This window comes from Terrapene carolina, unplaced genomic scaffold, assembly GCF_002925995.2.
Source record: "Terrapene carolina triunguis isolate 2854851 unplaced genomic scaffold, T_m_triunguis-2.0 Scaffold194, whole genome shotgun sequence".
NCBI lineage: Eukaryota > Metazoa > Chordata > Testudines > Emydidae > Terrapene > Terrapene triunguis.
The window spans coordinates 1,549,186-1,561,682 of NW_020664545.1; the positions used below are offsets into that span (position 1 = coordinate 1,549,186).

Genomic DNA, 12,497 nt, shown 5'->3' on the forward strand with positions numbered 1-12,497 from the left:
GGGGGGGGGGGGGGGGATTTGCGCGGCTGGCGTTGGGGAGGCCGGTTTCATGGGGTGCCGCTCGGCTGCCTCGCCTCCGGCGCTGTTGGTTTTGGCTGCCTGCACAGACTCTCCATTGTCTTGCAAATGATTTGTGCATGGCTGTAAAGTGAGTTCAGCTGGGCCCAGCCTGCTCTGATCCTGCAGCTGATAAATGAGGCAGGGGGCTATAACCGTGTCTGCTCGGCCAGCTGCAGGGCCCTAGCGCTCGCTCGCTCGCTCCCCCTGGAGCAGAGAGGTTGCCTGGGCCAAGCCCCTGGCCCACGGGGACGGCATCAGGGCCCCGGGGCCTGGCGGGGGGGGCTTCCTGCTGCCTATGACCTGTGTGACTTCACGGGGGAGAGGGTGGGCATGACCCGTGATGCCGACTCAGGGATGCAGCATTGCCCAGTGCTCTGCCCTGGGTAACATGTCCCTGCTGGGGCTGCTGCTGCCTCCTAGAATCCTGTCGTGCCCCACGGCGTCTGGTGGGAGCGGATGGCATGGGGCTCCGTGTGTGGGACTGGCTGGCTGGGAGTCCCATGGGGCCTGGCTCTGGGACTGAAGCACCATGAAGGCAGGGGCCTCGGCTCCCCGGGCTGTAGGTTGGCAGCAGATGCTGCACACGGTTCCTCTAAGCCCCAGCACTTGCCTCCTTGAGCCAGTTCACAGGAGAGCCAGCCAGTGGAGGGGATCGTGGTGGTGGTAGCCAAGTGCCCTCGGGCAGCGTGGCCCCCCGGGTGCCCATGCACAGTGGGGAGGGCATGTGAACCATCTGGCAATGAGCACCGGGAATCACAGGTCAGTACTCCTGGGTTCCATCCCTAGCTCTGTGGAGTGGGAGTGAGTCTGTGCCTCAGTTTTCCCATCCGGGGGGTGATATTCCCCTCCTGCGTGGCAGGGAGCTTGTGTCACAGAGTGCGCTGAGCCCTGGGGTGCGAGGTGCGGCGTGACTGGGTGCCTCTGCCCAGGCCCCACAGTCCAGGGGCTGCCAGGAAGGCTGTTCCGATGCCACCTCTCCTTGCTGGCGGGTCCCCAGGGGGCTGCTCACACACGGCACCTTAGTGCACTCAGGCTTTTCTGTGGCTGCTGGCTCAGCGGGGTCACTAGGAGCCACGTGCCTGTTTGCCTCTCCACTCCCTCTGCCTGGCCAGCCCAAGCAACGTCACTGCATGCTAACAGGAATGGGCTGGTCATGGGGGGCTCGGCCCTTGGAGGGCCCCAGGAGCCCCCTGAGGATCCTGCCCAGCCCCACCAGCTCCCCAGGAGGAGCTCTCGCTGCATCTGAGAAAGCGCCTGGCACCACCCGGTCATCACGGTGGTGCCCAAACACGTCCACCAACCCCCCCTCCCATTGCAAACAGCCTGGAAAGAGAACCCCTGTGTTTGGTTTGTCCTGAGTCTCGGTGCTCCTCTGCCCCCCAGCCTGCACCCGCCCCGTGGTGACACACAGCCGGGGCAGGGGTGGGGGTTCAGCCAGGGAGGAGAGAAGGAGCCAGGCGCTGGCTCTGCGTGGGGGGGGGCGCAGCTGTCAGTCTATTCCTGCCCCAGTTGTGATTGTGTCGCGTGTCGTCACTCGGCAGGGAATTAGTGAGTGAGCAACCCACCCGCCCACACGGCCTCCTTATCTCTGCCGTCCATGCCAGCGCTCGTCGGATCCCTGCCGACCCAGCGGGGAGGGGGCTGCCCGACAGGACCACGTGGGCATGGTGCCCCCACCCCTCCCTGCACCTCCCCTGCCAGGAGCCTGCAGCTGGCCAGCCCCGGGGCTGCTGAGCTGTGGGGCCGTGCCCAGGCGGGCGGCCGGCGTCGCCTCTCCATTTAAGCGTGATGGAGGGAGTGTTTCCAGCAAGCCCGGCTGTGTGCAGCGCCCGCTTGCTCAATTGGTGACATCTGTCACGGAAGGGATTAGTCATATTTCATGTAAATGAGTCACTGGCTCCTGAGAGGAGCCGCTGGGCTCTGTCAGGTGGGGGCGGCTGTGGGGGCTAGCGGAGCACACGCCATGTGAGGGGCTGGAGGGTGCACACACAGAGCTGCCCATGGCTAGCCAGCCCGATCCCGGAGCGCCAGGCAGCTCTGCTGCTGTGGACGGCAGGGAGATGCCCGCGAGCAGAGGGGTAAAAATACCCAGCTGCTCTAGGAGGCTGGGCAGAGTCCTCCAGCTGGGCCGTTGTGACATCACTGGGAGTGGCCTTCTGATGTCACACCAGCCTGTGACGTCACAATGCCTATGGCCAGCATGTTCTGGCAGGGGCCTGGGGTTTGGGGATGGGGCATGAGCCAGCAAGTGGAGGCCCATGCTCCATGGAGGGGGTGTCCTGTTCCCATATACAGCACTCGGGGTGGGTCCCTTTGGGGCACCCAGGGTTGAACGTGCTGGACACGGAGGGTCTGGCCCCTTGGGCAGGCATTGGCATGTGGCGCCTGTGGAAAGAGCCGGAGACGGTGTGTCAAGCAGCCGGTGGGCGCGGGGCTGAGATCACTATCTGCTCCCAGCGGGAGGGTGCAGCCTGGGGGAGCAGGGGGGCAGCTAACGGGCCCCCTCCCCCCATATGCTCAGTATTAACCCTCGGCTTGCCATGCGGCTGGTCTGGTCGCTTGCTGAGCCCTGGAGCCCAGCTGGGCTGTGGGACTGGATGTCCCGTGTTCTCTCCCTGGTAGCCCGGCCCTCTATCTGCAGTGGGCGGCAGGAGGTGGCTGAAATTCCCCGCCGGTGGCGCCAGCTGGGGGTCTCCAGGGCTGGTTATTCCCGGACCAGTACATGATGGGTCTGCCGCGCAGGGGGGGCTAATGCATGTGGGGCACAGGGGCCTGCCAGGCTCAGCAGTGAGACAGGCGAGTGCTAACATCCTGTGCCAGCCCCCCCAGGGTGCCCCTCAGGGGGTCACCGCTCTGTGCAGCCACGCTGAGCTGTAAAAGGGACATGGGGAGGGAGGGAGGGAGGGAAACTGGCCTGATGCAAGGGTGAGGGCCAGACGCTGTGCCCCTGAGCTACAGCTGCAGCCTCCCCCAGGGCTTGCCAGGTGGGTGGGGGGACCCTGGCCTTGGGTGAGTCATGCTCAAAGGGCTGCGGGGGAGAGAATAGCTGTGCTCTGGGGATGGCTAGACTGGTCCCCCAGAGCAAGACCGGCCGGTGTGCCCAACCTGGCTCTAACAGGGCCCTGGGAGGGGATGAGGCATCTGGGCTCTGTGGCCTGGCTGTTTCTGGCGCTGGTAACGAGTGTGCCCATCCCACTCGCTGCCGGGCCAGCCCTGGTTCCTTTCACCACAACTGGACATGCTTTGTTCCAGAGCAGGGCAGCCTGTGTGCGTCCCTCACTGCTGGTTGGTCTGTCTGTCCTGTCCGGAGGCCTTGGCCCCGCCCTGCACCGCGTTTGCCGTCTGCCCCGGGGCCAAGCGGGCACAGATGCTGCTGTTGGGATTCCAGGATGTTCACAGCTGCTGTGTGGGGGGACGCTGGGCCCCCGGTGCCGGGCAGGAGAGTCAGGCTGTTCAGCTCATTCCCACCGTCCGTGTGGGCAGAGACGCTGCCTCTGTGTGCCGTGCCCGGGTGTCACCCGCTCCCTCTGACCCATCCCTCCTGTTCGCCACCATCCCGCCCCGCCTGGGCTGTGTCCCCAGGGGCAAAGGGGGGGTCTGCCAGGCCGTGGTAGGGCCGGCTGGGGGCAACTCCTAGCGTTCCAGTCGGGGCAGGCCCTGTCCAGGCAAAAGAGGGGAGGGCGGCTCGGGGGCAGGGGCCTTACAGAAGGGAAGATCCCCGGGCTGATGGAGGGGGGTGGTCCCAGCGCAGAGGGCAGAAGGAGACGACAGGATCAGGAGGAGGAGGGGAGATTGCACGGGGCCCTGGATTTGGCAGTGTCTCAGCCAGCCCCATGGAGCGGGGCCCCCCAGCCCCTTTGCAGGCCCCTTCCCCAGCACGGCCATGGAGGTGCAGAAAGCAGCCGCCTCCCTTTCAAATTGAAACCATTTGTGGCCGAGCAGCGAGGGGCCGAGCCGGAAAGCCAGCGCATTCCTTGGCTTTAATAGCTCCCCTTGGACAGACGCGGGCGGCGGGGCCCGTGTGCCCCCCTGCACACAGCACACCCACGTGGGCCTGCCCCACAGCCCAGCCCAGGCCTGCAGCGCCCCGCCCCACAGGTGGCCTGACTCTGACTCCCCGGGCAGGGGTTGGGGCTCTGCCGAGGGGGGGGGGAAGCAGCTCTGGCTGGATTCTCCACCTATTTCTGTCTCTCTCGTACTGAGATGTGTCCTGGCTGGATGATCGGGGGGCAAGGAGGCGCTCGCTCACTGGGTCCTGGGCGGCTGTGCCCTGGCCAGCGGGCCCCAGCATGCTGGGCCCCATAGCGTCCATGGACTGCGCCGCCCCATTGCAGACTAGCGAGGTGCAGGCCAGGTTTGGCCTGGGAGCAGGGTGCTTAGTCTGGAGCTCCCTTGGTCTCTACTAAGGGCGTCTACTCCTGGTGCATGGTGGGGGCAGGTGGGAGGGGTCTTGGAGCAGAAAGCAGCTGCAGGGAGCCCCTCACCTGCTCCCACGGCCCCCAGCTCCCTGGCAGTTATGGAGAGGTGCACCCGCCCTCCTGCTGGGAGGGAGCTGCGCTGGCAGAGCAGAGCGGCTGTGGGTCGGGACCGAGGGGCATTGGCAGGGAGCTGAGGCCTGGCCACATCCCCGCTGCTCTGGTCGGTGCTGGGTGGGGACCCCCTGAGCCAGCTCCACCCACCCCTGAGGGATGGTTCGTTCCCCGGACCTGATGCCTCGCTAATTAGTGCCGTTAATTTCATCCAATTAGCTGCACGTTGGCCATGAGCGCGGCCCCAGCTGCCTTGACTGTCAGCTGTGCCGGGGCCAGCGCCCCTGGTGCCACCTGTAACGAGGGCAGTCGGGGGAGCTGACCTGGGGCAGGGGCCGTAATTAGCACACGGGGAGCATGGTGACCGGAGCCGAGGGGTAATCTGCAGCCGCGGTAACGAGCGGGCGCCAGGCTGAGCCTAATTGAGTTTGTTTGCTGGTGGTGAGAGCCTCGCCGAGTGCCTGGGGGCAGCGGGCTGGGAGGAGGGGTGTTCCCCGAGGGTCTGGCACCTCGGCTGGCTGCGCTATGGGCAGGGGCACATTCCCAGCCCTCCGTTCCGGGTGGGGAGCAAGGGCCCACCGCCTCCGAGCTGCTGGGGGCAGGGCTGAGGCCAAACACCCGGCTCCTCCCTGCTTTGTGGGGCCGCAGGGCCTGACCTGAGCGTTGTTGCCCCAAGGAAGCCGAGCTCCCCCCTGTCCCCAGGAGGGGGTGCTGCCCTCGGGCATGGCTGGCACCGGCTGTGTCCACACGGGTTAGCGTCTTTGGCCAAGACAGGCAGCACTGTCAGGTGCCGGGAGCTCCTGCGCCCTAGGAGAGAGGCATTGGCTCCAGGCCACCCTGGCGCTCTGTGCCACCCCCATGCCCAGCCCACACATTGACAGCTCTCAGCCCTTCCCTGGCACACCGCGTCATTCATTTACCTGGCTGACAGCCCGGCTGTTCAAAAACAAGCCATCCCGCCGAGGGGCCAGGCCTGTGGCCACCCTGCTGACAGCCAAGCACATCTGCTTCCTGTCTGGCCTGACAGCCCCTTGCCCCCAGCAGGGTGAATTCCCTCCCTGCCGGGAGCAGAACCCCTCTGGGGTGAGGGATGGACCCATGGCAGGGGCAGGATATTCGCCTCCAGCTCCCCACAGAGGGCCCCAAGCCAGGGCAGAGCACACGTCTCTCAGCAGCGTCTGTGGGCATCGGCCCAGAGCTCATGCTCATGGACAGGGGAGGTACCAGGAGGGGCAGTGACCCACCCAGGGTCAGTGGCAGGACTAGAACCCAGGAGTCCTGGCTCCCTGATCTGGGCCATACCAACTAGGCCAGGTTGCCACCTCAGCCCTGTGGGAGGTTTCTGTCACTGGCCAGCCAGCTGTGGGGGTCTGGCTGGGCAGTGAGGGGGGGAGAGCTGGGGGGGCGCAGGACATGTTCAGCAGCACAGCCTCCGGGGGGTAACTGAGGGAGCATGTGTGGGGAGGCTCCCCCCAAACCCCAAATTCAACCGCTGCCCTATGAGAACCAGCCCAAACCAGCGCCAGAGAGTGGGGGAGGGGCTCAGCACAGCCGTGGGGGGCACGTGTGGGGTGCTGAGGGAGGGGCATGCATGGGATATTGGAGGGGCCCCCAATACTCAATACAGGCTGTCCCACCTGGAGAGGCCTCTCCCTGCCAGGGCTTCTGACCCCTCACTGCAGCTACCTGGAGGCTGCCCCCCTTCCTGGGCTGGGAGTGGGGCCGGGCAGTGGGGGGCGCAGCATGTTCCCAGGGGGATGCAGGGCAGGGTGGGGGGGCGGGCTGACTCCCACCGTCCCAGACTCCCCTCCCCAGCCTTGGACAGCATGTGACCCCTCGGGATGACCTTTGCCCTTTCTCCGCAGAGTGCCGCGGCAGCCCCTAGCCCCGTGATGGGGAACATGCCCCCGAACGACGGCATGCCAGGAGGACCCATGCCACCCGGTTTCTTTCAGGTACCCTGCCCCACTGCGCGGCCGGCTGGGGGCCCCATTCCATGCGGATTGCGTGGCGCGCTGTGGGGCATCGCGGCCTCGTGGTGCGCCGTGGGGAGCAGCAAACGCCCAGGGGACAAGGTGCCCGGGGGTGGGCGGTCCCCACAGGGATTCCCCGTGGAGGAAGAGGGCAGCCCCAGTCCTTTCCCTTGGGGTCATGTAACCCCTGGGAGCCAGCGCCGTGCGCTCTGAGACCCAGCCGGCCCTCCACAGCTCTGCCCTGCCAAGGGGGACCCCATGGGCTCCTTGCCAGCTCTGCCCTGGCCCTGCTGCTGGGGACTCTGCTGGGTCGCTGCAGTGCTGGGGCATAGCTGGCACCACTGTCCCTCCTCCGGGCACCTCCAGCAGTGCCAAGGCCTGCTGCCAGCCAAGGGCTGTCCCAGTGCCCAAAGCAAGTGTCAGAGTCACCGTCAGAGCCTACTGCTCCCGAGGGCTGCCTGTTCCCGCGGGGGTGAGGGGAGAGTCGAAAGCAGCAGCCCCCCTCCCTCTCCCCTGCTGCGGTTCAGGAGCAGCCACTGCGCTGCGAAGGGGGCCAGCCCCTCCCCCCCCCCGCCGCCATGTCCTAAGCCTGGCTGCTGGGCCTCCAGTCGGGAGTTGCCTGGCCACCCAGAGGGGTGTGAACTGGTGCTGAGGGACAAGGGCCCTGCTGCTCTGTGGCCAGCGCCCCCCCCGTGCGTAGGAACGGGCTGCCCCCGCAGTGGAGTGGACGTCGCCTGTGCACCTGGCAATCAGAGCTGTGTGCCCAGCTGCACCTCCAAGGGGGCCCAGCCCAAGGTGCTGAGTGTGGGGCTGGCACGTGCTATGGGCACTGTCAGGACACACGGTTGGCTTCAGGCTCACCCGCCCCCTGGGAGTGGAGGACGGGCGGGTTCTGGCCAGGCTGGTGGAGCTGCTAGAGACATGGGGGGCAGAGGAGGTGGAGCCGGGGAGGGGAGCTGATGCCGTGGGCACGGAGGAAGATGCAGCTGGGGAGTGCACAGGGTCGCTGTGTGCACGGGGAGGGTGCCTGGGATGTGTGCAGGAGTGTGTGTGTGTGGGAAGGGTGTGTGTTCAGGAGTGCGTGTGCACCGGGGGGGTGCACAGGGTCAGTGTGTGCACAGGGAGGGTGCCTAGGGTGTGTGTGCAGGAGTGCATGTGCACGGGGGGGCGCACAGGGTTGGTGTGTGCACGGGGAAGGGGGTGTGTGCAGGAGTGCGTGTGCACGGGGAGGTGCACAGAGCGGGTGCCTGGGGTGTGTGTGCAGGAGTGTGTGTGCACGACAGGGGGGGTGCACAGGGTTGGTGTGTGCATGGGGAGAGTGCCTGGGGTGTGTGCAGGAGTGCGTGTGCATGGGGAGGGTGTGTGTGCAGGTGTGCGTGTGCATGGGGGGGCACACAGGGTCGGTGTGTGCACGGGGAGGGTGCCTGGGGTGTGCACGAGGGGGGTTGCACGGAGTGGTGCAGGTGCAGCCAGGGATTGGGGTGTGGGCATTGCTGCGGGTGTCGACGTTGGCAGCTGCTCTGCTCTGGGCTCAGACCCTTGGGGCCCAACTGGCTTCGCTGTGCAGCTGAGAGCCGTGGTGGGGTGGACGGGAAGGGATGTGTGGGGAGACGCTGCCCCCTAGTGTCGAGCCAGCCACGTGCCTCCTTGGCCGTCCCCTGCCGGCCTGCCAGGGCACTGCCGGTGCTGAACGGGAGGCACTGCTGTGCCAAGTCGTTATCTCCTTAGCTGGATAGAAAATGATTTTATTAATTGCATCGTTTAGCCCCGCGCGGCGCCCACGTCCGGATTGGCTGAGCCCGCCCGGCGGGAGCCGGCTCAGTATTGCCACGCTGCCGATGCCATATGGTCCCCATTAGGCCGGGAGCCCTGGGAGGCTGAGTGTTAAATAGGGGCCAGCGGCACTGCCGTGCGGGGATGGGCTCGCTGGCTCCGCCGCAGCCTCATGCCAGTCCCAGCACCGCCGCCCCGAGGAGGAGACAGGAGCCCGATCCCACCTGCGCCTGCCTTGTGCTCAGAGCCGGGTCGCAGCGCCCAGGGGTGGGACATGGGCCCCTCTGCATCTCCGTGGCCGCGGGCCCAGCACCGATGCGCTGGCTGTCGGCGACATGCTGGGGACTTCGGGTAGACGGGCAGGGGCGGGAGAGGCTCTAAGGGCCAGGGTAGCGGAGCCACTGTGCAGCCTGTGCCACGCTGCCCGTGCACGAACCCCTGGCCTGCTCCGGCTGGGCACTGACTCTGCCTTGAGTCTGTGCCAGGCAAGATCCGAGGGAAGCCTGGAGCTCCTCACCTCCCCATGGGGTGGGAGCCAGGCGGGCAGCGTTCTAGGGGCCCTGGGGTCACCGCACCTTCCCCTGCAGGGACAGTCTGCTGGGAACACCGACGGGTGCCCACAGCCCCAGGAGTCGCCTGGCGCTGCCAACATTCAGCTCTGCCAGCTGGAGCTTTTCTCCTGCCCCTCACGCCTGGGGACGAGCGGCCCCCTCCTTGAGTGCTGCTCCGCGGCTGCCCCTGCCCAGCCACACCCGGTGTGCAGAGCCCCCATTTGTAGAGGGGTGCCGGGGGGGGGGGGTTGCTGCCACCTGCAGGTGGACATGGGGACCGGCTTGAGGCCATCCGGCTGTCTGGTGCTTGGGGCTTCCCCTCACCTCTGCCCCGCTCCACAGCGCTGGGGTACCAGCGTCTCCGACGGCAGCTGGAGACACCCACTCCCAGTGCCCAGGTCCTGGGCTGCCCCCCACATGCCAGGCAGCCCACATGTTCCAGACCCCACCTCCCCCGGCATGTCCCCCCCACCCGGGGTGATGGCCGTGGCTCAGCATGGGCGGGCAGTGGCCCCGTGTCCTGGCTCAGGGCAGCAGCCAGGCCGAGGTGAGCGGGGAGCTCAGGTACACTGGGGGGGTGTCTCTGGTTGGCAGCCCCAGGGAGAGGGACCCACCAGCAGGGCCTAGGAGCAGGCCAGGGGCCATGGGCAGCGGGTGATGGGGGCTCGGCCCAGCCCCTCCTTCCTGTAACGCCCTGTGGTTTGTTTCTCTTGAAGGGACCTCCGGGCTCTCAGCCATCACCGCACGCTCAGCCTCCGCCCCACAACCCTGCCGCCCCCATGCTGGGGCCCCACAGCCAGGTAAGGCCGTCTGGAGCGAGCCGGCCCACCGCCCCCCAACAGGCTGGGCCTGGGGAAGAAGCCTGCCGACCCCAGTGTGCGCATCCCCCCCACAAGCCACTCTCTCCCCCGCTTCCTGCATACTCACCCACTCTGCGTGGGGTCGCTCACCTGAGGCTCTGGGGGCTCCTGCGGCCTGGCGGCTGGGCGGACGTTGCCACAGACCCGTGGAGATCCCCAGGTGTACCCCAGCCCCCCGTCTGCACCCCGCTCCACGCAGCCACACACAGCCCAGGGCTGTGCCCAGTGCCCGGCAGATTCCCATTTTCAGGCCCCTCCCACCACCCCCGAGCGCGGGCTCAGCACGGCCCCCCAGGACAGGCAGGGAGTGAGCTCCACTTCCCATGTGCCCTGCCCCGGGCAGCTGCCCGGCCCACCCCGCTCCGCCCGGTGGGAACTGCACAGTGGGTCAGAGCAGGCCCCAGATCATCTGCTTTGCCCTGGCACCCTCCATCCCCCAGCTGGGAGATAGGGGCCTCCAGGGACCCTCAGCCCTCCCCCCCCGCCCCTTCACACGCTGACACCTGCCCCAGCCAGGCCTGAATGCAGGGAGCAAGGCTGGGGCCTGGGATGGGGGGGCAGCCGTGCAGAAGGGCTGGGCCATGCCGCCCCCAGGCCCCGCCAAAGCCAGTGCCAGCGTCTGTGCACAACACAAGGCCCCTGGCCCTTGCACGATCCGGGTGTCTGTCGCTGTGAGGGAGGGGCTGGGGGCGAGTGATGTGGGGAGACCCTTGCAGCTGGGAGGGACCAATGGGGTAAATTGGGGGCAGCAGGGCAGGGGCTTGCCTGGGCACTACTGTGGGGGAGCCCAGCTCTCCCTCAGGGAACGGGACGCCTCAGCCCTTAGGATCCATCCACTCCAGAGGCGCTGGGTCCCTCCGGCCCCCCTGGGCTCTGCTTCACGGGGACTGGGGAGAGTCCTGCCCTGGGGGGGTGAAGGGACAGTCCCTGCGGGACAGCTGGGGGGCTGGCTGGCGGGTGCCAACCTGGGTGCATGGGCCTCTGCGAGGCCATGGCAGCGCAGGCTGCTCCCAGCCCTATCACGGCGGTTCTGCCCAGCGCCCGGAGGGGCCTGCCGCTGGGAGACGCCTCAGAACAAGCCTGGGAGCGAGCTGAAATGCAAACCCCGGGGGCAGAAGCAGAGGGGCCGGGGCAGCAGCCGTAACACCAGCTTCAGGGCAAACCCCCTTGTGTCCGTTGTGTCAACGCAGCGACGCCAGGAACAGCAGCCCCACAACGAGTCCAGATGGCTCCGGGCGGGAGGCACAGGCCGGGCGCTTGGGAAACCTGCCACAGGTCGGCTGGGTGACCTTGGGCAAGTCACTGCCTCAGTTTCCCCATTGCCAAATGGGACACTGCTAGTGATACGGGGCCCCCCGGCAAAGTGCTGAGAGCTCCTCGGGGGAGGAGCTGAGGGGTGCAGTAAGACCCTACCTCTGTCCCGTCCCCTGCGGGCACCAAGCCTCTCGCTTACCCAGGGCCGCGGGACGGGGAATGCTGGGTGCATCCGGTCTGGCTGGGCCTGGACGCCTGGGTTCCTGCCTTGCAGCCTCTAGCCGGGCCACGCATCACTGCCTGCCGTTAGACGCCTCTGAGCAGCGGGTGAGCTCCCAGCTCAGGCCGCCCTGCCCCGGCCCCGGGGGCTCCGTTCTCGTGCCCCGCCCTGGCTGGGCTCTGGGGATGTGCTCTCACCTGCCCCCCTGCTCTGTCTCTTGCAGCCTTTCATGTCCCCTCGCTACCCCGGCGGCCCCCGGCCATCGCTCCGCATGCCAAACCAGGTGAGTCGCCCCGGGGCCCTGAGAGCTGGGGCCCTCGCAGGGCGGGTCGCCCCATGTCCAGGCCAGCTCCCTGCCCAGTCTCTTCAGGCAGTGGGTCAGGGAGTGGAGCCCTAGGTATGGGGGGGGCCTTAGTCAGTCTCCTTCCCCAGGGCGGGGGGGGGGGGGTGGTCGGTCTGTGCCATTTCCCTGGGAGGTGGGGGTGCTCCTTCCCCGGGGGAGCCCGGTCCATGCCTTTCCCTCCTGATGGCTGCAGCTCCAGGCTCACGGCCCTTCTGTTCCCGCAGCCGCCCGTGGGGGTCCCAGGTTCCCAGCCGCTGCTGCCCAACACCATGGACCCCAGCACGAGATCGCAAGGTGAGTCATGCCACCCGCGTGGCCCCTCCCCAGCACGGAATCTCCGGTCTGCTCCCCCCTCTCCCTAGCCACCTCAGGCCCTGTCGGCCCCCAGCTCTGGGGCACCAGCGGGACATGAGTGGGTCGGCCGCCAGGGAGGAGACAAGGGCCCCGGCTGGGAGCAGCCCTTCCCCCAAGGGGGGGACCCTTCACTGCAAAGAGACAGGAGCCCCCAGGAGAGGAGGGGAAGCCCCACACAGCCTAGCCCAGGAGCAGCCCCCCCCCATCCCGTCTCTGTGGGGAAGGATGAGGCCTTGCGCTGGGAGGGCACTTTGGGATTATGACCCCTCACTGGGAGTCCCCTCTCAGTGCTGGGGGCTCCCTGGGGGGAGCAGAGCCCCATGGGAGTGGGGGGTTCAGGGAGCCATGCCCCGGAAGTGGGGGGTTGAGGGAGGTTGGGGGAACAGAGCTCTGGGAGTGGGGGTTTGTGGGGTTCAGGGAGCCATGCCCCGGAAGTTGGGGTTCAGGGGAGCTTATGCCCTGCTGCCTTGTTCACCTTCCCCTCTCCCTTTGCACAGGGCATCCGAATATGGGGGGCCCGATGCAGCGGATGAACCCCCCGCGAGGCATGGCGGGGATGGCTCCTCAGGTGGGTGTTTCC

General features: G+C 67.4%; 1 protein-coding gene across 1 annotated transcript in view; it reads left to right on the forward strand.

Annotated features, from left to right (window-relative positions):
- Positions 1 to 12,497, forward strand: part of SSBP4 (single stranded DNA binding protein 4) — a 57,946-nt gene that overhangs the window by 28,733 nt on the left and 16,716 nt on the right. Inside the window, exons 5-9 of the mRNA XM_029912276.1 lie at positions 6,455 to 6,544; positions 9,603 to 9,686; positions 11,444 to 11,503; positions 11,788 to 11,857; positions 12,415 to 12,485. Of these exons, the coding sequence (XP_029768136.1) occupies positions 6,455 to 6,544; positions 9,603 to 9,686; positions 11,444 to 11,503; positions 11,788 to 11,857; positions 12,415 to 12,485 (375 nt within the window). The remainder of the gene's footprint in view (positions 1 to 6,454; positions 6,545 to 9,602; positions 9,687 to 11,443; positions 11,504 to 11,787; positions 11,858 to 12,414; positions 12,486 to 12,497) is intronic.